This window comes from Indicator indicator, chromosome 28, assembly GCF_027791375.1.
Source record: "Indicator indicator isolate 239-I01 chromosome 28, UM_Iind_1.1, whole genome shotgun sequence".
NCBI classification, from domain to species: Eukaryota; Metazoa; Chordata; class Aves; order Piciformes; family Indicatoridae; genus Indicator; species Indicator indicator.
Window position 1 is genome coordinate 11,346,749 of NC_072037.1, and position 25,391 is coordinate 11,372,139.

Consider the following 25,391-nt stretch of genomic DNA (forward strand, 5'->3'; position numbering starts at 1 on the left):
AAAGATGCTGAGAATCCCTGCGAGGCTCCAAGGAAAAGAAATTAACCCAGGAGGAGAGCAGCAGTGATATCATAAACCAGCATCATAAAAAGAGAGGAGCCACTGAGTGGATTAGCAGCCCAAAGGCTGCTTGGCTTTGGGTTTCTTTTCCTCCAGCTTTTCTGCACCTCATGGGGAGCTGCTCAAATTCCTCCAGCCCAGAGACACTCAGCTCCTCGGTTCCAGACAGAGCTCCTGGAGGGAGCTGAGGAGATGGCTGAGAAAGCTTCACCTACCTCCACTCCATCTCACACCTGCTCCTCATGTCCCTGTGCCCTCCTGCTTGGTGTGAGATGCTGCATGGTGTGAGCTCCTCTACGACCGTGCTCTTGCTGGAGCAGGACCAGCCACGGCAGCTCTGCTTTTCTGGGGAAATAAAAGGCAGATTTGGAGCTTGCTTTGTCTTTCCCAGGTACAGCAAAGGCAGCAGATTATCTTCTGATGGTTTAAACCCCCCTTGGTTCCTGCCCTGTTCCAATTCATCCCTGCTTTGTGCCAGTATGGAGCAGCAGGTGATGTTTCCTTGCCATCTTGCCCCAGGCTCAGCATGGGGAGAGCAGGGGGCAGAGGTGAAGTGTCCCTGTAGGGGAGCAATCAAAGCAACCATCCTCACCCACCAGCTCTGACCCCCAGCACCAAGCCTGCAAGGACAATATTCCCCTTCCTTCCTTTGGAAACCATGTGAAGGCACAGAGCATCTGCTGCCAGGAGCCACCAGCTGCCTCAGGAATTCCAGGGCTGGGGAGAGGCAGGAGCAAAGGGGGTGGCTGTGGTTGGGGAGGGGGCTGTGGTGGTGGTGGCAGCAGCAGCTGCTCCCTGCCTGCAGCCCTCTCGGCCATGCAGGGCATTTAAATTTTAAAGCACACCCAACACAGCTTCTCCTCTCCACTGTCTTTGTCCAGCTCAGAGAGACCCCATCCCTGGAAGCCACCAGGCATGGGTTCACTGGTGGCCAAGCTCCTTCTGCCCACCCTCAGCACCTTGGTCTTCCTCCCTGTCATCAGCATCGCGGCCAAGCGGCGTTTCCACATGGAAGCCATGGTCTACTTCTTCACCATGTTCTTCATAGCGGTAAGATGTCCCTCTGCCCCCTACCCCCTGCATGCTTCTCCCCCCCTGAATGCTCTCTGCATCAGATCTCCACCAGGAAAGGCAGCTGGACCTCACCCAACAGCAGCAAGCATGCCCCCCAGAATATCTGTCTCCAGTTATTTCCCACCAGCTGACAAAGTGTCCCCAGAGCGAGGCTGTTTCCTCAGCACCAGAGGAGGTTTAGGTTGGGCATGAGGAACAATTTCTTCCCCCAAAAGGTTGTCAAGCCCTGCCCCAGGCTGCCCAGGGCTGTGGTGGAGTCCCCATCCCTGGAGGGGTTTCAAAGCCATGGAGATGTGGTGCTGAGGGCAGTGGCTTAGTGCTGACCTGGCAGTGCTGGCTTAGCAGTTGGACTTGATGATGGTCTTGGAGGTCTTCAGCAACCTAAAGAGTTCTCTGATTCTATGTGTGGTGCTGAGCTCTTCAGGTCAGGATGCCCTATGGGGTGGCCTCACCCAGGTGTGATGGTGTAATTCTGCCAGTTCCATAAAATCTACAGGACTAGTTAATAATAATAAATCCCAAGTAAGCCTCCCTTCTCCCAGCTCCCCAGGGAAGCCAGACATCCACAACTCCATTTCACACCAGTTTTGTGTCTGCTCCACCTCCCTGAGAAGTCAGCTGGAAAACTGGCAGGTGCTGGGCTGGGAGGTGGAACAGGTCCTTGCCCAGGAGATGCAAGAGGCAAAACGTCTGTGCATGGGGAAGGGAAGGCAGCTGCCAGCGTGGTCAGGGGGGTTGGAGGGGCAGCAGCTGCTGCTGTTGCCTTTCTTGCAGCATCCCACTCCTCCTCCTCCTCCCTTGGAGAGCTCAGCAGAGCAGGGAAAGCATTTGTCCGGCACAGACGAGTGCTGCGAAGTCGGCCAGCAACAGGCTCTTTGTCTTCCATCCTTTCTTTCCCCTCCCCACCCCCAGTCTCCAGACACCCCAAAGCCAATCTCAAACAGAGGAAAGAATCACAGCCCTGCTGTAACCTTCTCTAGAAGCTGCAGCGAGCCAAAGGACTCACAGCACTTCCCACTATGAATGACAGCAGCGGCCCTGCCACGCCGGCACGGCTGGGGTTGGCCCAAGGGCTCCTGCCAGGGACTCCTTCAGGGTGAAGCACAGGGGTGATCCAGGAGAAAACATGCAGGGCTGAGGGTGGGAGCACCAGGCAAGCACTGGGAGCATTCACAGCATCACAGAACCATTAAATCATGGCATCATAGAAATTAAATCACGGAATCAGAGAATTACGGCAACATAGACTCATAGAAGCGTGGGATTGGGGAATCATAAAACCACAGAGTGAGGGAATCAGGGAACCATGGAATCATGGCATCATAGAAACAGAGTCATGGAATCAGAGAATCAGGGAACCACAGAATCATGGCATCATAGAAACAGAATCATGGAATCGGGGAACCATAGAATCATGGCATCATAGAAACAGAATCATGGAATCAGGGAACCATAGAATCAGAATCATGGAATCAGAGAATCATGGCAACATAGACTCATAGAAGTGTGGGATTGTGGAATCATAAGACCACAGAGACAGGGAATCAGGGAACCATGGAATCATGGCATCATAGAAACAGAATCATGGCAACATGGAATTATGGAATCACAGAAACATAGAATCATGGAATTATAGAATCATAAGACCACAGATTCAGGGGATCAGGGAACCAGAGAATCCTAAAATCATGGCATCATAGAACCATAGAATCAGGAACCATGGAATCATGGAATTATAGAGTCACAGAAACAAGGAATCATAGATTAATGGAGTCACAGAACTGTCAAGGCTGGAAGAGACCTTGGAGATTATCAAGTCCAACCACTCACCCAGAGCTCACCAACCACTGCTGCTAAGCCACCTTTAAGCACCACATCCAGGCATCTTTTAAACACCTCCAGGGATGGGGACTCCACCACCTCCCTGGGCAGCCTGTTCCAGTGCCCTTTTTGTGAAGGAATTTTTCTTTCTATCCAACCTGAAGCTGTTTCCCATCCCTTGTTTCATGTGAGAAGAGACTAACCCCCACCCCACTCCAACCTCCTTTGAGGCAGTTGTAGAGGGTGATGAAGTCTCCCCTCAGCCTCCTCTTCTGAAGGCTAAACCACCCCAGCTCCTTCAGCTGCTGATCAACACTGGAAGGTTCCTCTTGGCTTGGTTTGTGTGACAGTAGGGTTGGGTTTTATTTGCCAATAACCTAATCAATAAGCTAATGGGAAGGAACCAGCAGCTTTCAAAGGCATGCACTAAGGAGTGAATTCCTCTGTATTCAGCCCTTGGCCTATGCAAGCCCTGTTTAGCCTGGACAGTGACTTGGCATCCAAACACATTCCATCAGGACACTCATCCTGAATTCCTTGACAAGAATCTTTCCCAATTAGAACCATGAGCCCTGAGCTCTTCTGCTGGAGAGGACAACCCTGCAGAGCCCATGGCTCAGCTCGAAGCAGCTTGGTCATCAGATTGCAAACCCTGGTGTGGCCCAGGAGGCAAACCAAAGCTTGTCCACCAAGAATTTGTGCTATGCTGATGCTCAGGGGATTTGCAGTTGGGAATGGTGAACATCAGCTCCCAGATATATTCAGTACAGCTCTGTCCTGGCTGGAGAACCTCTCCACAGCCACACAAAGGCTGTTTCCAACCATCTGAGAAGTTCCTTACTGGTCTGTGGGTAAGGGATTTGTTTTCTGATGGGTTTTTTGTTTGGTTTTTGTTAACTAGTTTTACCATGTGTGTGATGGTCCTGGCTTATCCGTGCTGTGCTTCATGCGCTACGATATCCTGGAGTACTTCAGCATCTATGGGACAGCTCTGTCCATCTGGGTGTCCCTGATGGGTAAGCAGTGCTCTCTTGTGGTTCCTGCTGAGCACCAGGGTTTGCAGGTCAGGAAGGAACTGTTGGCACCACAGGTGGGATGGTTACTTGCTACAGGCCCCAGAAATGAGGTTGTCTTTGAGCTCCCATCTGAAAGATTTGAGTCTGAGACTGTCTTTAGTGGAAGCTCAGAACTCCAGAGCAGTGGAGGTTGGAAGAAGTCTCTGGAGAGCATCCAGTCCAATCCCCCTGCTCAACAGGGCACCCACAGCAGCTTGCCCAGGAGCACAATGCCCAGGGGGGGTTGGAAGCTCTCCATACAAGGAGACTCCACAACCTCTCTGGGCAGCCTGCTGCAGGCCTCCAGCACCCTCACACCAAACAAGTTTCTCCTCCTACTCAAATACAATCTCCTGGATTCCAGTTTGTGTCCCTTGCTCTTTGTCCTGTCCCTGGGCACCACTGTTCCTCTCCCTTCACCAGCTCTTACACATCTCCTCCCAAGAGCAGAAGGATTCATTTCAGACTGGCAAGCAGCACATGCAGCCTGGTGCTTCAGTCCAAGGCAGGACAGGACCACAGAATGCCAGGTTGGAAGTGACTCCAAGGATCACTTGGTCCAAGATGACTTAGTTTGAAACCTTCTATGTCAGGCAGTCTCCCATTTCCCTTCATTTTTTCCCCATGCTGAGCTCATCAGAGTGTCCTGTCCTGACCTGGGGGCATTAAAAGATGTAGAATCTGACACTTCTCTTGGCAGCCTCCAAATCAGAGAGGCTTAGTCAAAACAAATCTATCTTCCTAGTTTATCAAAAAACCAGTCTGGGCTGATGGGAAACATTTGATGTGCCTAGAAAAAAGAAAAAGAAAAAAAAAAAAAGCAGAAATTTATTTCATTTCCTTTTCATTAAATATCTTGACCCTTGCCATCTCACTCACTTTTTCTTTTCCCACATTCCCTTCATTCTATTTTTATTCCCCCTCTCATTTTGTTCCTCATTTGCCACTGAAACAAGGTACAATAGGAATGAAGAAGAAAAAAAAAAAGACATAATTAAACAGGGTGAAAACTTTCAATCTGTTGTTTTCCCCTCTTTTTGGAAGGATGTTGGTGTTGCTGATAGGAGAAGAGAGTAGGGTTAAGGGGAGAGGGACGAGGGGACAATCCCTTTCCAACAGCAAAGGCTTCGCTCAATGGATTCAAATCATCTCCAACAGCTGCCCACCCAGGCCCTGCTCCAACCAGGCAGGGTCCCCAGTCCTCCTGTTGCTGAGCTGGCATCACCAAGCTGCTGCACAGCCCCACATCACTCTCAGGGCTTTCTTCTCTGCCCCTCAGGGCTCTATGGATGATCCAGGACCTCTATCTGGAATGGGAGAGTTCCTACAGCTCCAAATCACCCTCAGGACTTTCTCCTCGATGCCTTGGGGCTCTAGGGATGATGCAGAACCCCCACCTGGGACAGGAGAGGTCCTGCAGCCCCTGGGCCCAGCACAAACCATAGGCACAGATCCATCCCTCATCCCTTTTCCAGGATATGCAACAGGAGAAAGCATCATAGAACCACTGAATGGTTTGGGTTGGAGAGGACCTGAAAGATCATCTAGATCCAAGCCCCCTGCCATGGGCAAGGACACTTTCCACCAGACAAGGTTGCTCAAGGCAACCTTGAGTGAGGAAGACATTAACCTTAGAAGTAGCTCTTTGCCCCCAGGGTGGGCTCCTAGACTGCTGCTGGCACTTCAGTGCCCTCTCTGCTCAGCTAGAAAAGGCAATGAAGCAAATCATCTCTGAAGGGCATTTTCAACAAATGACAGCAGTGTCAGGGTAGGTCAGAGCTGACCCAGACACTTTGGCTCCTTGCAGCAAAAATTCAGCTTGCTTGCTTCATTACTGCACTCAAAAAGCTTGCAAGAAAAGGGGGGGGGGGGGAAATAAACCACGACCAACAAAAAACCCAAATCCTGGCCCTGCAACGCTCAAAATATCGACCCAGAGGGAGACAACAGAGATTAAACTGCGGACATGATCCCTTAGCCAAACTCCCCATAAAACCACGATCCAAGGACATGGAAGGTGTGGTGACTGAAGGCCAGGGAAGCCTCTTGCTGTGGCTTGTAAAGCCCCAGAGCACATGGTGTGGACGCAGCCCCTCGGGCAGGCTTCCCGGAATGCAGCTCCAGGACAGCCATAACACAGCTGTGCGAGCTGGAAAAGCAGGGAGCCTCCCGGGATCCATAACTTTTATCAGTTATTACCCAGCCCTGTGCTAAACAAAAGCTTCTCCTAATTCACTCACACTGCTGACTTCCAGCCTGCAGACCTCAGGCAGGTGTGGAGCAGGCTGGTCCCTGTCGTGTCGCTGAGCGCAGAAGGCATCAGGTGGGAAGGGACCTTCGGAGGTCATCTGCTCCCACCTGCCCTAGTTCAGGCTGTGTGGGGCCCAATCAGAGAATTGCCAGGGTTGGAAGGGACCTCAAGGCTCAGCCAGTTCCAACCCTCCTGCCATGGGCAGGGACACCTCACACTACAGCAGGTTGCTCACAGCCACATCCAGCCTGGCTGCAAAAACCTCCAGGGATGAGGCTTCCACCACCTCCCTGGGCAACCTCTGCCAGTCTCTCCCCACCCTCATGGGGAAGAATTTCTTCCTACCATCCAATCTGAATCTATCCATTTCTACTTTTCTCCACCCCCCCCAGGCCTATCACTACCTGACACCCTAAAAAGTCCCTTCCCAGCTTTCTAGCAGCCCCCTTCAGATACTGGAAGGCCTCATGAAGGTCTCCTTGGAGCCTTCTTTTCTCCAGAGTGAACAACCCCAACAACAAGTTTAGCCTTGAATGTCTGCAGGGATGGGGCCTCCACCTAGATCTCTGGGCAAACTGTTCCAGTGTTCCACCACCCTCACAGTGAAGAGCTTCCTCCTAATGTGCAACCTAAATCTACCCTGCTCCAGCTTCAAATCACTGGCCCTCATCCTATCACTACACATCCTGCCCAAGCAAGGTGATGGAGGTGGGGTGAGCCAGCAAGTTTGGGAGGGAAGGAGATGAAAGATGCACCCAAAAGTTGCTTGCAGGCTCCCCAGGTGCAAGGATTCCTCCAATCACCTCTGACTTCTAAGTCAAGGCAGGAAAGATAAATCCAGGTGGGAAATCTCCTTTAGCTTCCATGTGCAGCACTGAACCACCACAGATTTGTAGAACGGTTTGGGTTGGAAGGGACCCTTAAAGCTGCCAACCCCTTGCAGCCAGCAGGGTCATCTGCAACTACAGCAGGTTGCTCAGAGCCCCAAACAACCTGACCTGGAATAGTTCCAGGGATGGGGCATCTCCCACCTCTCTGAGCAGCCTGGGCCAGGGTCTCACCACCATCAGGGTAAAAAAGTTCTTCCTTCTCTCCAACCTAAATCTCCCCATTTCAGTTTAAACCTTTCACTTCTTGTCCTGTCACAGCACAAGACCTCTAAAATCAACCTGTAGACCCACCACTCATATGTCTCAGGATAGTTTGCTTTGCTGCCCCCCACCCCGTGCCTCAGTGTCACCAGGTGTGAGGCAGAGGAAGGGCAAACCAGAGCTGGATGCAATGCTGAGAGTCCCCAGGGCCAGTAAGTCTTTAGGGGAGCAGCTAAGGACAGGGCTGTATGAACTGATGTCCCCTGTGCTTGGTGCCACGCAGCCCTGGCAGAGTTTGACGAACCCAAGAGATCAACCTTCATCATGTTTGGTGTCCTCACCATCGCCCTGAGGATCTACCACGACCGCTGGGGCTACGGCGTCTACTCGGGACCCATCGGGACGGCCGTGCTGGTGATCACTGTCAAATGGGTACGTAGGGAAGGGAAGGGCCCCCTGCTGGTGCCCACGGCACGGAAAAGGCTGAGCCCTGCATGGGGAAGGATTTGGGGGTCTCCCACCTGTGCCACTGGTTTTCCTCCTTGAGGTCCAGCTCTCACAGCACAGCCCATCAGGAGCAGAACTTCCCCTTCAATCTGAGCAGTGAGCAGGCAGGCAGCAAGCAGCCTTAGTGAGGAGCACCAGGTCTGAGTGCTCTGAGCAGTGCACCACCCCTCCTGGCCCTGCGCTTCACAGTCACAGAACTGCTCAGGTTGGAAAAGATCTCTCTAAAGTCATCCAGCCCAACCATTCTCCAACTACCAAACCTGCTGCTAAACCATGGCCCTCAGCACCACAGCTCTGCATCTTCTAAACACCTCCAGGGATGGGGCTTCAACCACCTCCCTGGGCAGACTGTTCCCATGGCTGAGAACCCTTTCAGTGGAGAAATCTCTTCTAATGTTCAAGCTAATCCTCCCCTGAAGGCTATTTCCTCTCATCCTGTCACTTCTTACCTGGGAGAAGACACCAACATCCACCCAGCTTCAACATCCTTTCAGGGAGCTGCAGAGAGCAATGAGGTCTCCCCTCAGCCTCCTTTTCTCCAGGCTGAACAAGCCCAGTTCCCTCAGCTGCTCCTCATTTTGATCAGGGCTGAAGGAGGACCCTTTGCAGCATGCAGGTGGAGATGTTTCCCACATGCAGATGGACCCCACAGCCTAGGGGAGCTGGGCTGGGGGCTTTGTGTGGCTTTATTCCAGTATTCCTGGGGGTCTTTTGGCTGCTGCTAAAGGCAGGTGGCTACACTCAGTGTGCTCTCTCTTTCCTTCCAGCTACAAAAGATGAAAGAGAAGAAAGGGCTCTACCCAGACAAGAGTGTCTACACCCAACAAATTGGTCCTGGCTTCTGTTTTGGGGCCTTAGCACTGATGTTGAGGTTCTTCTTTGAGGTACCTGTTTGCACTCTCCATCACCCCAGCTTTACAAGGTGTAAAGGATGCTACTGAGCTAGGAGACCTCCCTTGACACCACTGGGCTGCATCCAGCCTTTGACAACACCCAGCTCAGGTGCAGCTCCCCAGGGTCGGGGTGGCAGGGTCTGGTGGCAGGGACTGGGGTCCCTCCCTGCTTGTCTCCATCCCCTGGGCCCTTATCTGTGGTGTGGGCAATGACTGACACACAAGGTGGTGGTCACTCACTTTTGCCCCTGGTAAATGAGTTGCAAGGACACAGACCACCCCTCCTTCAGCCATGGCAAGGGTGGGAAGGGACCTCTGACATCATCAAGTCCAGCCCCCTGCCAGAGCAGGATCACCTGGAGCAGGTCACACAGGAACACACCCAGATGAGGCTTGAAAGCCTGCAGAGAAGGAGACTCCACAACCTCTCTGAGCAGCCTCCTCCAGTGCTCCATCACCCTCACAGCCACATGTGGTCCTCCAAAGGGTTCTGTCATATCTGGGGGGGGGGAGTTGTGATTTGGAAGTGGGACACGGGTGACTTAAGGACACTCCATGGAACCACGGCAGGGACTGGATACAACCCAAGCACGGCCGGATCCAGAGCTGGCTCACACCGAAGCCTCTCAGCTGACTCCCCCAGGAGCACTCAACCTCGTGCTCATAACCTTTTGCTCTCAGCACTGACCAGTCCACCCACCCTGCTCCAATCCAATCCATCTGTCCCACACGGGGACAACGATGCCCCCCTCCCCCCCCGTGCCCCCCTCAGCCACATCTGCCACGGTCCTGCCTGCTCTCAACCCTGCCCTTACTGCTGCTCTGTGCATTGGGAGCTGCTGGCTACAACCTCCCCGCCGTCCCCGAGGATTCTTTTTCAAAGCATTTGGTAATTGCAAATTCTAGCAGAACATAAAAATGTCACTTAGCAGCCACCACCTCCTTCCCTCCCCCTTCCTTTCCCCGCCTCCCCCTTCCCAGCGCCCCGGCCCCGCCGCCGCCGCCGCGTCCTTCGCGGGGTAATGAAACACTTCATTCAGAAACCGGGAAACGTGCAAATTGGAACCTGTTAAATCCACTTGGCTTCGGTGGGTTGGGTTGCCTTTTTTTTTTTTTTTTAAGGCTGGAAATCCTTTTTTTTTTTTTTTTTTTTCTCACTCTGACAGAGGCAGAAATCTCAGGAATTTTTTCCCCCCTCTCTTTCTTTAATTCCTTCCTTTTTTTTTTTTTATGGCTGCTTGCAGAGGAGGGTTGGTTTAGATCAGCTATTAGAATGAGGTTGGATGTTGGAATTAGGCTGGGTATTAGATTTAGACTGGATGTTAGACTGGGTATTAGAATTAGACTGGATATTAGATTTAGACTGGATGTTAGACTGGGTGTTAGAATTAGACTGGGTATTAGAAGCAGACTGGAAGTCAGAATTAGACTGGATATTTGAATTAGACTGGATGTTAGATTTAGAGTGGATATTAGATTTAGACTGGGTATTAGAATTAGACTGGATATTAGAAGCAGACTGGAAGTCAGAATTAGACTGGATGTCAGAATTAGACTGGATATTAGATTTAGATTGGGTATTAGATTTAGACTGGATGTCAGAATTAGACTGGATGTCAGAATTAGACTGGATATCAGAATTAGACTGGATATTGGATTTAGATTGGGTATTAGATTTAGACTGGGTATTAGAATTAGACTGGATATTAGAATTAGACTGGGTATTACATTTAGACTAGGTATTAGAATTAGACCAGGTATTAGAATTAGACAGGATGTTTAGATTTAGACTAGATGTTAGATTTAGACTAGATATTAGAATTGGATTAGATATTAAAATTAGATTGGATATTAGAATTAGACTAGATACTAGATTTAGACTGGGTATTAGAAGTAGACTGGCAATTTGAATTAGACTGGGTATTAGAATAAAATCGAATATTAGAGTTAGACTGGGTATTAGAACTATTTAGTATCCAGTTAGACTGGATATTAGAATTGGACTAGATGTTAGATTTGGACTAGATGTTAGATTTAGACTAGATATCAGAATTAGTCTGGATATTAGATTTAGGCTGGATATTAGGAATAAATTCTTACAATAAGGGTGGGGAGACACTGGAGCATGTTACCCAGGGAGCTTGTGGATGCCCCCTGCCTGGAGGTGTTCAAGGCCAGGCTGGATGAGGCCTTGAGCAGCTGAGTCTAACTGAGAGGTGTCCCTGCCCATGGCAGGGAGGTTGGAACTGGGTGAGCCTGAAGGTCCCCTCCAGCCCCAAGCATCCTGTGCATCTCTGGATCTGCAGCTTTGCACCCACAGCAGCTCTCACTGCGTGCTCTCCCCTCTTGCAGGACTGGGACTACACCTACGTGCACAGCTTCTACCACTGTGCCTTGGCCATGGCCTTGGTGCTGCTGCTGCCCAAGGAGAACAAGAAGGCTGGGAGTGGTGGGACCCCTGCCAGGCTGGACTGCTCCACACTCTGCTGCTGTGTCTGAGGGCACTCCGTTTGCTGCCCCCAGGGTGATGAAGCCAACAGCAAATTGTGTTTTCCACTGGGAAATCAGCATCTTCTCCCACCAGCTCTGTGCACACACCCAGGTTTTCTTCCCTGGGAAGTGCTCACCTGCCCACCACCAGCCCAAGCCAAGCTTACACTTCCAGTTTGCTCCATACCCATTCTTCTCCCTAGAGAAGCACTTGCCCGGGCTGCAGCCCTCTGGAGACCCCTGTGTTCTCAGGGCGTGTCACCACCCAGGCTGTCAGCTGCACCAGCCCAGGACGACCCAAGATTTCTTCCTGTTCAGATGGAACTTCCTGGCTTCCAGTTTGTGCCCCTTGCCCCTTGGCCTGTCCCTGGGCACCACTGACAAGAGCCTGGCCCCAGCTTCTTGCCTCCCACCCTCAAACTCTTGCTGAACATTGCTCAGATCCCCTCTGGGGCTGCTCTTCTCCAGGGCTCTCAGCCTTTGCTCCTCATAGAGACGTTTCAGGCCCTTCAGCATCTTTGTAGCCTCTTCTGGACTCTCTCCAGCAGTTTCCTGTCCCTCTTGAACTGGGGAGCCCAGAACTGGACCCAGTATTCCAGATTTGGCCTCACTGGGGTAGAGCAGAGGAGAATGAGAACCTCCCTTGACCACCTGGCTGCCCTCTTCTTAAGCTCCCCAGGAGAGCACTGGCTGTCCCCTGCATGCAGGTTCACACAGGGCTCCCTCTGGAACAGCCAGCCAGCAGAAGCTGTGTTTTTGTGAGACATTCACTGTTTTATTTATGCATTCTCTTGGTGTAAATAATCCTTGCTAACAAAGACTTTGCAACAGGAGCATTTCCTAAGCAGTGCAAGAAACTTCCCACCTCAGGCCCTGCTCAGCTGAGGGCAGATGCCAGCCCCAAAGCAGAGCTCTGGCCATAGGGTAATGGAATTGTTTTGGTTGGAAAAGGCTTCTAGGATCACTGAGCCCAACCATCAACCCAACACCACCATGGCCACTCAACCATGTCCCAAAGTGCCATGGCCACAGGTTTCTTGGACTCCTCCAGGGATGGGGACTCCACCACCCCCCTAGGTAACCTCTTCCAATGCCTGACCACTCCCCTCCCCCTGCTCACAGCCCCCCCAGCCCAGCCTGGAAGGAGCTGCGCCATTGGGCACTTTGTCCTTGCAGCCAGGGCTGGGCAGCAGGTGCCCTGACTGAGAACTTCATTAATATGGAAAGGGCATGGAAAACCAGAGAGGCAGAGCAAAGAAGCTCCTGGAGAGGGGGTGGAGGGCTGTAAGCCTCCAACATCTCCTCTAACAGAGTATTTACTATAGCAGAAGTGGATGATTTATTTAGCCTGACTGGGAGCAATGCCAAGACTGTATGTCATGGACAATTGGAGCAGCATTGATATACAGTGATGGCCACAGAAAGCCCACATTTAAGCCTGGGTTCCTCTGGAAGACAAATCCACCCTGGTCATTCATCAGAGCAACTTCCTGCAGTGGGGCAACAACCAAACCCAAATGAGCTTCCAAGAAAAACATCAATGAATGATGAAGCCCTGAGCACCCAAGAGGCACTGGTGAGTGGTGGCACGGCCCAAGCAGCTGCACACAGCAGCCACTGCTGGCAAGGACCTCTCCAAGGTTTCACCAGCACCTAAACCAACACAGCACGTCAGGGTCCTCTTCAGCATCCAGCCCCCAGGGTGTTCTGCAAGATGCTCTGAGGGGTTTGTGTGCAGCCCTTGATCCGTTGTTTGCATGCAGCTGGAGAACTTTGCCACAGGAGGACTGCTCAGGGCATCCCCCCAGAAACACTCCCAAGTGCTCCTCAGTCAGAGCTGGGTGCAAGAAGCACCTTCTTTAGGTGTCCCTGCCTTGGCAGGGTTGTTGGGCTGGATGATCTCCAGAGGTCCCTTCCAACCCCTACCATTCTATGACTGTCACTGTGTGCAAGAGCTGGCTCTGAGGGAAGTGCAGCCACTTCCCCAGGGATCACCCACACGGGTGTCCCGTGGCCAGGGCCATGCTGAGCCCCCCCCAAGCACATCTCTGGGTGTGCAGGGCCCCCACAGGCAAATACCCAAGGCTGACCCTCCCCAGCAGCCTGACCAGCAACCTCCATCCCTCTGCACACCCTTTGTTGCTGCTCAGAGGCATCCTGACCACCCCTCCCAGCTCAATTTTGGGGTCTGTTGAGTCTCTCCTGGGTTGCAGGGACTTGTCTCACCCTGCAGCAAGCACTGGTGGTCCCCAGGCAGCATGGGCTTGAGGAGAGCCTTGTGTGGGTAAGGCACTGGGTAACTGGAACACCTTAGCTGAGCAGGAGAGGAAGGCGGCTGACAAACTCCATCAGACACAGAAAGCACCTTAGCCAGGGTCCAGCTGAGCAAATGAAAGCTCCTGCTCCCACCTGCCATGGATCCAGGTGTCACACCAAAGAAATCCTCCCCCCACCCCCAATTCCATTGCACACAACAAACCCCCAGGAGAAGTTTCCTTTTCCCTCACCCCTACTGATGCCCCCAGGATTTTACTCCCACTGTGCCAACATCCATCCCTTTGCACCCTCCTGCAGAAGCAGCACTCATCTGGGGGGGGGTCAAAACACATGCATCCATGCTTCTGCACCCTCCTGCAGAAGCAGCACCCATCTGGGGGGGGGGGTCAAACACAGTTGGGGTTCCCCATTGTGGCATCACTAAGGGCTGGAACAGAGGATTTAGAGGTCGATGATCCCTTCGGGGTCCCTCCCAACCCGGCACCTTTCTGTGATCACTTGGGGAATCAGGCACCCCAAAAAAAACCCAGGGAGGGAGTGAGGTGCATGGCCAAATTCGTTCTGCCTAGGGCAGGATATCCCCTGTGATAGAAATGGAGGGGAATATTCTAAACATTTACAGCAGGGTAGACAAAACAGTCTCTTGTAACCTTTCAGTGCTGCCGAGAGCTTTGCCTGTAAGAGCTCTTGAGCCCCTGCCAAAAATTCTTGCTGTTTTCATAAGAGGAGGTGTTTTTGTCTAAGGTGCAGTCTGAGTGCTGTGACCTTTGTCATGTCTGCTACTGAAATTTCCTGCCTCTCTGTTATTCTCTTCTTGGGTAAGATGAGATGAAACCCAAAACTTTTATTGCCCCTTTTAAAGCGTCTTTATAGCTCCCCGTCTACTCCATATTCTGTCTTATTCTGCAGCCCTGGGATAGTACTTATGGCATCCAGGCTTGATGCTGCAAAAGGCATTTGGGGTTGCCTGAAGCCCAAACTGAGCTTTTTTTTTTTTTTTTTTTTTAAGATCAGTAAGGGAGGAGGGGAAAGAAGGGAAAAAAAAAAAAAAAAAGAAGGAAAAGAAAAAAAAGGCAATGAGAGAGAGGAGGGATTGGGCTCTCCGCTCTGGAGGCATCAGCATCTCAGCAGCAAGGGTGAGCTGGAGCCTACAGCCTCCCTCCTGCTCCTTCGGGGCTTCTCCAGGCACAGATTTGCCAGGCATTGGAACAGGCTGCCCAGGGAGGTGGTGGAGTCCCCAGCCCTGGAGGTGTTCAAGAAACCTGTGGCCATGGCACCTGGGGACAGGGTTGAGTACCCATGGTTGAGGGCTGGACTCAATGATCTTAGAAGTCTTTTCCAACCAAACCACTTCTTTGACTCTCTGATAACCCCACTGGCTTTGTGACTGGACCAGTAGGAGGTGCCCACTGGCCCCATGGGGATGGCATCATGTTGGCTTTTCTTCCATCCTCTCCCAGCTCTGCCCTGGAGCCAGTGGCTCAGATGTGGCTGGTCTGCCTGGCCAGTGTGGAATCCTCTGTGTGGCAGCTGGGGCACATCTGCACACTGGGGAAGCTCACCCCTGCTTGGGGGGCTCCCACACACCCCATTTCCCTGCTCAGTGTTGGGACAGAGCTCAGGAAGGGGCTGTGTGCCCAGGTGAGGGTTGATGCAGAGGCACAACAGCTGAGTGTTGGTGCTGAGACTTCTTGTTCTCATCCCACCCTTGGGGCTGGTGGGGCAGCACCTTCAGAGACTGTGGTGGCAGGGAACCCCCAGGACCCTGCTCACCTCTGCACACTCCCCACTAAGGGAGAAACCAGGACCTGGGGTGCTTGAGGGAAGAAGGTTGGTCCCAGGCTGCAGCCTGGGGATGCAGGCAGCAGTGGAGCTTTGGGGTGGGAGGGTTGAACCACCCCTTCCAGGAGACACACATTCCTCCATGCTCACCTACAGCAGGGCCAGGATGAGAGGGGAGTTAGGACCCACTCCTGTTCAAGGGGAAGCTTCCAGAGATGTCTAGTCGGGCTCAGTGCCAGCTAATCTTCCAGGCAAACTTTATCCAGATCCCTCTGGCTGCAGAAAGCAAAAAACTAGCCAGACCCAAACATAAAAGCCTGGTTTCTGCTGCCAGCTGAATGGGGCACTCCAGAAAGGGTCTTATCACCATGGGATTCTGACAGACTGCTTCAGGGTTTTTTTTTTCCAGACACTGCTCTTCCCCCCTCACCTTCTCCCCACCCTTCCTCCATGCACGTTCCTGTTGTGAACCAGCCCTGCCAGGCTGCTGCAGCCAGGCCAAAGCTTTCCTTCTAATCCTCTCTATGTCCTTTGGACCACAGCAATGCTGCCCTGCTTCACTTGCAGCTTGCTGGGGGCAGTGATGGACAACCCAAGGAAATGTCTCCACCAGGGCTATTGGAGAAGTCCTTGGAAGGACCGAAGAAACCTCATTTCTGTGCAAATTCAAGAGTGGTGATTTCTGGCACAGGGAGAGGTTTGGCCCTGGTGTCCTCCAGCTCTGCTGTGCTGGAGGTGTCTGTGCCCTGTGATAGGGCTAAACCAGGCCTGCAGGGGCAAAGGAGAGGTCACCACCAATGTCCCACACAGACCCAGAGCTCCAGAGCTCTGCAGCAAGGTACCATGAGAAACCATTCCCAACCATCAGCCTGGGGGGAAAAAAAGAGGAGATGGAGCAAGTGAAGCACCTAGCTGAGACCACCTGGTGTCTGCCAGGTTCACTCCAGCTATCCCAGCCCCAATGCACAACTGTTGCTGGTGCACACCCCCAGAGGGGTCAGGGGGCAGCCAGAAAGGGCAGGGTGAGCTCTGCCATGGCTGGTTGCTGCTCTGCACCAGCTGCACCAGCAGCATGGGGCTAAAACTGATGCAACCATGGTGAGTGAGGTGGTACCTGCTGTGTGGGTGCAAAGCAACCCAGCCCAGGACCCAGAAGAGACAAAACGAAACCATTGGTGCCTCAGGGCTCACCATGCAATGGGCCTGCAGGTTTCTCTTCCCCTCCTCTTTCATTGAGGTTGGAAAAGACCTTCAAGGTCATCCAAGTCCAACCATTCTCTGACTCCACCAAGTCTCCTGCTAAACCATGGCCCTCAGCACCACATCTCTGCAGCTTTTAAACATGGGGATGCCACCACCTCCCTGGGCAGCCTGTCCCAGGCTTTGAGAACCTTCTCAGTCAAGAAGTTTCTTCCAAGATTTCCAACCAGACAGCTGGCACGGACGGGACAGCCCCAACCCCTGTGCCACTCAGCAGGACCTGGGTGGTTTTGGGGGCATGCAGAAGCTTGGCTGTGGCTCTGCAGACAGGCTGAGCTGCTTGGCTCAGCTCTGAGGGGGTCAGGCACACTCCCAGGTGTCCTCTCCCCACAGCAGCACCTGAGATGGACAGGGCTGGTGGCCTCAACCCAAGCCCCAAGCCCCGGCCACGGGGAAAGGGCAGACGCAACACAGCCAAGGCTCACTCAGGGCTGTTTCCCAGCTGCAAAAAAAAAAAAAAAAAACAAAACCAAAAAGCCTGCTCCAGCTCCAGGTTTGGTGTCTCCAGCCTCTCTGCTCCTCCAGTGGAGCAGTCCCAGGGAGCAGCAGGCCAAGGATTTTGGTTTAGGCCAATCTCCCAGAAATTCTGTCATCATGCAGTGCATCACGCACGCTGCCGGAGCCGCATTACACAGAGCATGGCCCCGGGCCAGAGCCTCTTCAAGGCAGTGGAAAAACCTCCCCCTGCTACGCCAGGAGCTGGCTCAGGCCCTGCAGGATCTGACAGATACCACTGGAGTCGTTTGGAGCTGGGAAGAGCTGGTGGCCCCCAAGCTTCTCAGGACAGTGTCTGTGGAGTTGGTCCTTGGTAGATCCCAACCTCGCGACAGCCTCATTGCTCTCCCTGGAAGGAGGCTGGGGACAGGTGGGGGTTGGTCTCCTCTCCCTAGTGTCAGGTGATAGAAGGAGAGGACATGGCTTGAAATTGCACCAGGGGAGGTTGGGGCTCCCGTCTCCCTCCTCCTCTTAAAAAGATGAAAAGGGAGAGGATGAGGTGGGCAGAGCAGGGACTTAGAACCATGGAATAGTTGCAGTTGGATAACAGCTCTAAGCTCATCCAGGCCAGTCCACTCCAGCCATCCACCCAACACCACCAGAGCCATTAAACCCTGTCCCAGAGTGACTTTGCTCTCAGCAGTGCATGGGGAGCTGGGCAAGGAACCACAGTGCTTCCAGAAAGAGGGCTGGGGGCAAGGGAGTGGATGCCTCAGCCTGCTGCTGGCCACATCACCAACAGGTGAGTTTCAGGTATTTCAGCATCAGTGTGCCCCAAAAGCTGCCCTGGATCTGCACCCAGGTGCCACTGGTGATGTTGTCATGGGTGGTCACAGAACTGACAGCCAGAGTCATCCTACTCAGCACCAGCCAGGGCACATCCTGCTGTGCATCCTTGCTCCTAGTACCTCTTCTCCCTACTACCAGGTGATAGGACAAGAGGAAATGGCCTCAAGTTGTGCCAGGGGGAGGGTTAGGTTGGAGATCAGGAAAAATGTCTTCACTGCAAGAATTGGGATTGGAACAGGCTGCCCAGGGAGCTGGTGGAGTCCCCATCCCTGCAGGTGGTCAAGAAATGCATGGCCATGGCACTTGGGGACATGGGTTAGTGGCCATGGTGCTGCTAGGTCAACAGTTGGACCCAATGATCTTAGAGGGCTTCTCCAACCAGAACAGTTCTGTGATTCTGTGGCAGAGCACCTGAGGAACCATCATTACCCAATGCAGGTGCTCCCCATGCAGGGGAAGAGCTCAGGTTTCCAACTGTAAACTTCAGCTGATGCTCATAAAATGAGCTGATGTGTCTGAGAAGCCCTAGACCCAGAGAAATATCAATGGGGGGAAAAAAAAAAAGAAGTCAATAATGTTTTTAAAAACACCCACCTGGCCAGGGAGGGATGGAGGCTGCTCTCCACTGCTAACTTGTGGTCATCCAGCAAAGCAAAGGTTCACTGCTCACAGAATCCCAGCCTGGTGGGGGCTGGAAGGGACCTCTGGAGATCATCCAGGCCAACCCCCCTGCCAGAGAAGGTTCACTCACAGAAGCTTGCCCAGGAACACAATGCCCAGGGGGGGTTGGAAGCTCTCTGCACAAGGAGACTCTCTGGGCAGCCTGCTCCAGGGCTCCAGCACCCTCAAACCAAAGAACTTTTCTCCTCCTGTTCAGATGGAACCTCCTGGGTTCCAGATTGTGTCCACTGCCCCTTGTCTGTCCCTGGGCAGCACTGAGAAGTGCCCAGCCCCAGCCCCTTGCCCCTTTAGGAATCAGCACTGAGCAGATCCCCTCTGGGGCTGCTCTTCCCCAGGCTCCTTGACCTCCACCCTTTGGATGGATAGACCTCAAGATCTCCTTATAAAGGCAGGAGCAGTTTTGCCTGTAAAAGGGAAGGTCTGGGGCACTTTGAGACTCTCCTCTCCTCTCTTTTTGAGGGCTTTCTTTGCATTTTTGCTTTCCCAGTAGTGGAGCTGATCTGAATGGAGCAGGAGCGAGGGTCCAGGTTATAAGCAGAGTATCAGGTAGCACCTTCACATCTGGAAGGGATTTTGACACAAGTTCTCCCAGACTGTTACAGACAGTTTAAAAGCAAAATCTGATAAATAGCAAATGTTTAACAAGTCAATAGGAAGCTGCATTCAGAGGAACATGTGGCTCTAACCGGTCTAGCAGGGCCGCACTGCCAAGGCCCTCCAAAGGCACACACACACGTACCTGCTGCATGCAAGGAGGCTTTGCTGTGGCTCTGCCTGCTCCTGGTCTCAGTTACAGAGGCAAGGATTAAAGACAGATGTGTCTTTGTATGCCCAGACATGTCCAACAGCCTGCTTCAAAGGTCCTGTGCCTCCCTGCTTCGGTGGCAAGGGGCTTCCTCCTCCTCCCCAGCCTAAACTGAGTCCCCTTTGTTTTCTGAACGTCTCCTGCCTAATGTTTAAGGTGGGAAGAGGATAAGAGGAGCTGAATAGCTCAGGAAAAGACCACAGAGCCCTCCCCACAGGCCTGCTGGCATGTTGGGCACCATGTCTCCTGGCACAGGAGTTTGGAGGCAGCCCAGGCTGGCGAGGACCCACTCAGACGATTCAGAAGCACACAAGGTCTCACCTCAGTTTTGCACAGACTGGGGTCCATCAGAGCCCCAACCCAAAAGCACCTTTGAAAACCCTTTGAGAGCCACAATCTCCTCGGGGCAGAGGCCACCAGGCACACAGGCAACCTCCTCCTGCTGCCAGCTAAGCATCCTGACACGAAAGCTCTTGCAGTGTTGCAACCCTTGCCTGGGTTTTTTTTTTGGGGGGGAGAAGGGGGGACTTCATAGCAGCAAACAAACAGCAGCCCAAGATGTGGAAAGAGGCATTTAAAATAGAGAGAATAGAGAGAATTATGCAAGGAAGCAGGGGGAGCAGAGGGGGAGATGGAGGAATGAGAAGTGACCAGGAAAACCACCAGAACCCCTCCGGGATGCCTGCCTGTATTTCAAGATAATGTGTCCAGCTGTCTTGCCAAGTCCCACTCATTTGGAGCTGGGCTCATGTTTTGGATTAATGTTGAGGCAGTTCCTCAAGCATCTCACTCGTGCAGGGAAGAATTTTCTCCTCCTTGGCCAAGGTGAGCTGCTAAAAAAATCTCACTCACTATTTTTCAGCCTCTCGCTCGTTTGCAGTTGTCAGCACCCAGGAGCTGTGGGGCACTGGCTGCAGACAATTCATTTGCTGCTGCTGCTGCTGCTGCTCCCCAGCCCCACAGGCCTGCAGCATCCCAAAGTGGGGCTGGGTGGGAGGATGGAGGGGCAGGAGGGAGCAAGTCAGGACCCTTCCCCTTTCCTCGGTGCATCACTGAGAGCAGAAATCATCTTCCCTGGAGGAGACCTGAGCCTCTCCAACCACCCCACCCTGGGCTGGTTGGAAGTTTTCCAGTGAAAATCAGACTTATTTGTTGTTGTTTTGATGTTGTTTTTTTTTTTTAACCCAAACACTGTGTAAATACTTTGTAAATATTGTCCTCAGTAAACTGCAAATATTTCTTTGGTCAATTACTCCAGCAGCAAACTGTAAATATTGCCCTGAAAGGTTGCTTTCCTTATTTTTTTTTTTTTTAAACCAAAAAAAGGTTGGGCAAAGGTTTTGTAAACATTGCCCCAGTGAAATATTCAGTGAATTGTGGGAATGTTGCCCCCAAGCTGTGGCTGCTCCACTGCAGGAAGGGTTTCTGCTCAGTTCTGGGCTCAAAGCTGCCCCAGAAGGAGCCAGCTGAAGCTGTGCCCCACTTGCTCTGTCTCCATAGAAGGGTTTGGGTTGGAGGGGACCTTAAAGAGTGCCCAGTTCCAGCCCCCCCACTGCCATGGGCAGGGACACCTTCCACTAGACCGAGGACTCATCCAGCCTGGCCTTGAACACCTCCATGGAGAGGCCATCCAAGACCTCCCAGAGCAACCTGTTCCAGTGTCTCCTCACCTTCATTGTCAAGAATTTCTTCCTCATCTCCAGTCTCAAGCTGTCCTCCTCAAGCTTCACCCTCCCATGGGGAGGTTGCACCCAAGAGGTATCACCCCCAGCTCCCAGCCATGAAGATTTCTGAGCAAAAACGTGAGAGGGGTGGCTCCCAGGGACAGCACCCAGCCCTGCTTCTCAGCCAGGCATCTGCAGCATCCTAATCATCCTGGAATCCAAAGCCTGCCCATGGCAGGGCCATCAGCTGCTTCCCATTTAGCTTCCTCTGGTGGAGAATGCTCAGACATGGGGCTGGGGCTGAGCTGGTGGTGCTCAGCTGCCCTCATTGCACCACAGCAGGATCATGGCTGCTGCCCCAGTGGAATGAGCTGGTGGTGCTCAGCTGCCCTCATTGCATCCCTTGGAACCATGCACCTCTCCCTTGCACAGAGTGAGCAAAGCAGGATGTGGGGCATGGAAGTTGCTGGGAATTGCTGATGATCCCAGATGCCACCCTGGAGGGCTAAGGGAGTAGTGATTGGAGCAGTGGAGGAGACAGCATCTGAGAGGGACTGGGAAGGGGTGGCCAAAGTGGGGCTGCAGAAGGCTATAGAAGGAGAGGAAATGGCCTGAAATTGTGCCAGGGGAGGTTCAGGATGGAGATTAGGGAAAAAATCTTTACTGCAAGAGTGGTCAGGGACTGGAACAGGCTGCCCAGGGAGGTGGTGGAGTCTCCATCCCTGGAGCTGTTCAAGAAACCTGTGGCCATGGCACTTGGGGCCAGGGTTTGATGCCCACGGTGGGGTTGGGTTGATGGTTGGACTGGATGATCCCAGAGGTCTCTTCCAACCCAAACAATTCTCTGATTCTGAGGTGCCTCTCAGCCCTGGCACTGGTACCATGGGAGGTCCAACGGTTGTGGGTGATCAGGAGCTGCTCAGGATGCAAGAGGCTCCTTGCTCCCATGCAAAAGCTTCTCCTTTTTTGCTTCCTCAAAACCTGTTTGGGCTTTTGGTTGTGCAGCAGATAGGGCCAGACACCTTCTTTCCCTCACACCTCCTGCCCCCGTGGCAATGTGGAGCGATAGCAGCCATCCAAAATTGCCATTTTGGCTGGGAAACAAAAATTAAATCACAAGATCTTGCTGCTTCCCAGCTCCAAAGGTGCCAGACACAGCAGGAGGACATCCTACCCACAGCAGCTTTGCTACATTAACATCCAGCCCCAGGAGGAGCAAGACAGGCAGAGGCAGCCGTGAAAATGAGACAGACATTTGGGGTTTCAGTTAAGCAAGCCTCCTCCAAGCAGCAAGAACATTTTGGCTGGAGTTGGGAGCTGAAGTTGTTGTTGGTTGGTTGTTGGTGGTGTTTGGTTTTTTTTTTTTTCTGGGGGCAGCTGTGTGGTTTTGTTTCAAGCAGCCATTGTATAACCTCATCCCACGAGGGGAGTGCAGAACCTCAAGGTGCCTCTTGTGCAATAGATGCTGCTCTCTACCCAAGCAGGTCTGGGATAGTGCTCAAGAGTTTTGCTCCCTCCTCTGTCCAGGCTAAAGGAAAAGACCACACACAAAACGGTGTCAGGATGCCAGCAGCTGTGCACAAAGCATTTGGTTTACATTAATTATGTCTGGACACAAAGGGGAAAGAAAAAAAAAAAAAACAGGGAAAAAAAAAAAAGGAGAGAGAGAGAGAGAGAAGCTGTGAGGGGAGAGAAAAGGAGAATTGAGAAGCCAGGAGGGATGGAAGGAAGCTGCTGCATCATCCTGATGTAGTCTGCTCGTCCTGATGAGGTCTGCTCTGACCCCAAATGCCAACTGCAGCACCCTCAACACATCCTGCCCTGAGCAGCTTATGCCACCCAGAGCATCATGCTCCTGCCCGTAGAGGTCTTGGTGAATGAGAAGGGCAAGCACCCTGAACCCCTCCCAAAGACCCCACTGGGATCCTTTCCTCCAAGTTTTTCTCCCCACTCCACTTCCCTCTTTCTCTTTTCCTTGATGATCTTGGAGGTCTCTTCCAACCTGGTTGATCCTGTGTGATTCTGTGAAATGGTCCCAAGAAAGACTGGAGAAGGCAAAGCAAATGCTGCTGCTGGCAGGGGCAGAGATGCTGGTGGTTGCTGGGAAAGGAAGCAGCAAACAAGAGAGAGAAGTAAATGAAATGGGGAGGAGGCAGATGGTAAATGGAGTCACTCAGACCAGGAGCCTCCCCCTTGGTTTCTCAGCAGTGCAGAGCTCCCAGGATCAGGTTTGCAAAGCCCTTCACTGTCTCCTGTCTGGAGGCTGCCATCAGCAGAGCAGAGTCCTCCAGGGTCAGGGATCATCACTCCCCAGGGATGGGCACCCTTATGCCAGTGCTTGCTGTGACAGGAACTGCACAAATCCTAAACACCTCCTGAGCTCCCCAGGGCCACAGCATGAAGCAGCCAGGACCTGCTCCAGAACAGGCAATGAGCACAGCTGAGTTGTGGCATCACCAGGCACAGGTAGTTGCCAAGAGTCACAGACTCCCAGCATGCTGGGGGTTGGAAGGGACCTCTGGGGGTCACCCAGTCCAACCCCCTGCTCAAGCAGGGCACCCACAGCAGCTTGCCCAGGAGCACAATGGCCAGGGGGGTTTGGAAGCTCTCCACAGAAGGAGACTCCACAACCTCTCTGGGCAGCCTGCTCCAGGCCTCCAGCAACCTCACACCAAACAACTTTCTTGTCCTATTCAAATACAACCTCCTGGGTTCCAGTTTGTGCCCCTTGCCCCTTGTCCTGTCCCTGGGCACCACTGAGAAGAGTCTGCCCCCAGCCTCTAGCCCCTCACCCTTTAGCTCTTGCTGAGCATTGCTCAGATCCCTTCTGGGGCTGCTCTTCTGCAGGCTCTCAGCCCCAGGGCTTTGACCGGAGGGGACTCTGTCCAGCAGTTCCCTTGACCCAGGCAGCCCAAACCTGGGCCCAGCACCGCATCCGTGGCCCCACTAGAGCCCAGCAGAGGGGGAGAAGATCCTGCAGCCAGTTTTGCCATCACTTCTCCCGCAGGCAGCCATCCCAGGGGAGCACAGTGGTCAAACCCCTCACGAGCAGTGGCTGCCCCTTCCCATCCCATCCCATCCCCCTCCCCTCGGGCAGGCTGGCTGTGTTTGGAACGTTCCCGTTGCAGCAGCAGGAGCAGCAGCAGGAGCAGCAGCAGGAACAGCAGCAGGAACAGCAGCAGCAGCAGCAGCAGCAGCGGCAGCGTCTCCGCTCGCCGGCTCGGGGGGGGCCCAGGCTGTGCACGCCAGAAGCTGGACTGACCCATGTCAGAGGTGATTAATTTATCAGGCTTTTGGCACCCACCGCTCCCCGCCAGAAAAACAATATCCCAAATTCCAGGCCCTCCCTCCCAGCAGATGTGTCTGCGGCGAGGGCGACCGTTCCAGGCTGTCTCGCAGAAGCTGCCGCAGGGATGCAGCAGCCGCAGCCTCCCGAGCTGCCTCCGGCGGCGGTGCGGCCAGCAGGGACAGGGCAGCGATTGCACCTCCGTACTGGGCACTGGGGAGGCCACACCACCAATCCTAGGTTCAGGTTTTGGGTTCCAAGAAGGGCACTGAGGGGCTGGAGCAGGTCCAGAGAAGGGCAACCAAGCTGGGGAAGGGTCTGGAGAACAGGGCTGGGGAGGAGCAGCTGAGGGAGCTGGGGGTGGTTAGTCTGGAGAGGAGGAGGCTGAGGGGAGAGCTCATTGCTCCCTCCCTGAAAGAAGGTTGGAGCCAGGTGGGGGCTGGTCTCTTCTCCCTAGGATCAGGTGATAGAACAAGAGGAAATGGCCTGAAATCGTGGCAGGGGAGGGTCAGGTTGGAGATTGGGAAAAATTTCTTTGCTGCAGGAGTGGTCAGGGATTGGAACAGGCTGCCTAGGGGGGTGGTGGAGTCCTCATCCCTGGAGGTGGTCAAGAAACCTGTGGCCATGGCACTGTGGGGCATGGTTTAATGGCCATGGTGGGGTTGGGTTGCTGGTTGGACTGGATGATCTTGGAGGAATTTCCCAGCTGAAACCATTCTGTGATTCTATTCCCCATCCCTGCTGTGCATCCATGGGGAACCCCTCTTGGGAGCAAAGCCCAGGGCCTTTGTGCCTGGCTGCCATCCCATCTCTTGTCCCAAGCAGACATTCATGCTGCTGAGCCACCACTGAGAACCAGGATGGTGCTGGGCTGCTGCCCCATCAAGCCCTGGCATCCTGGGGAGGAGCAGCACCAACCTCTCCTGGTGCTCAGCAGCCCATGGAGCTGCCTGGCATTGGGAAGTGTGTCAGGGTTTCAACCAAGCAGACACTAATTAAGGCCTAATTAAATTGGCATTAATCTGTATCACCAGGGAAAGATGCCAGGCCTTTAAGGGCTACACCAAGAGTGAGCAGGTCAGAGCATGGGCATGGGGAGCCCTGCAGGTG

At 53.2% G+C, this 25,391-nt stretch overlaps 1 protein-coding gene across 1 annotated transcript; it reads left to right on the plus strand.

Annotated features, from left to right (window-relative positions):
* The first annotated feature begins 975 nt into the window (after positions 1-975).
* On the plus strand, positions 976-11,251 carry MYMK (myomaker, myoblast fusion factor). Its single transcript, XM_054393645.1, has 5 exons — positions 976-1,110; positions 3,857-3,971; positions 7,636-7,784; positions 8,627-8,743; positions 11,105-11,251. Exons 1-5 carry the CDS (start codon positions 976-978, stop codon positions 11,249-11,251), a joined length of 663 nt encoding a protein of 220 aa, XP_054249620.1.
* The last annotated feature ends 14,140 nt before the right edge of the window (positions 11,252-25,391 follow it).

Coding starts and splice junctions, on each gene's coding strand:
- MYMK (XM_054393645.1), top strand. CDS start 976: ATGGGTTCACTGGTGGCCAAGCTCCTTCTGCCCACCCTCAGCACCTTG. Junction 1,111..3,856: donor TCACCATGTTCTTCATAGCG/GTAAGATGTCCC, acceptor TTTGTTAACTAG/TTTTACCATGTGTGTGATGG. Junction 3,972..7,635: donor CATCTGGGTGTCCCTGATGG/GTAAGCAGTGCT, acceptor GGTGCCACGCAG/CCCTGGCAGAGTTTGACGAA.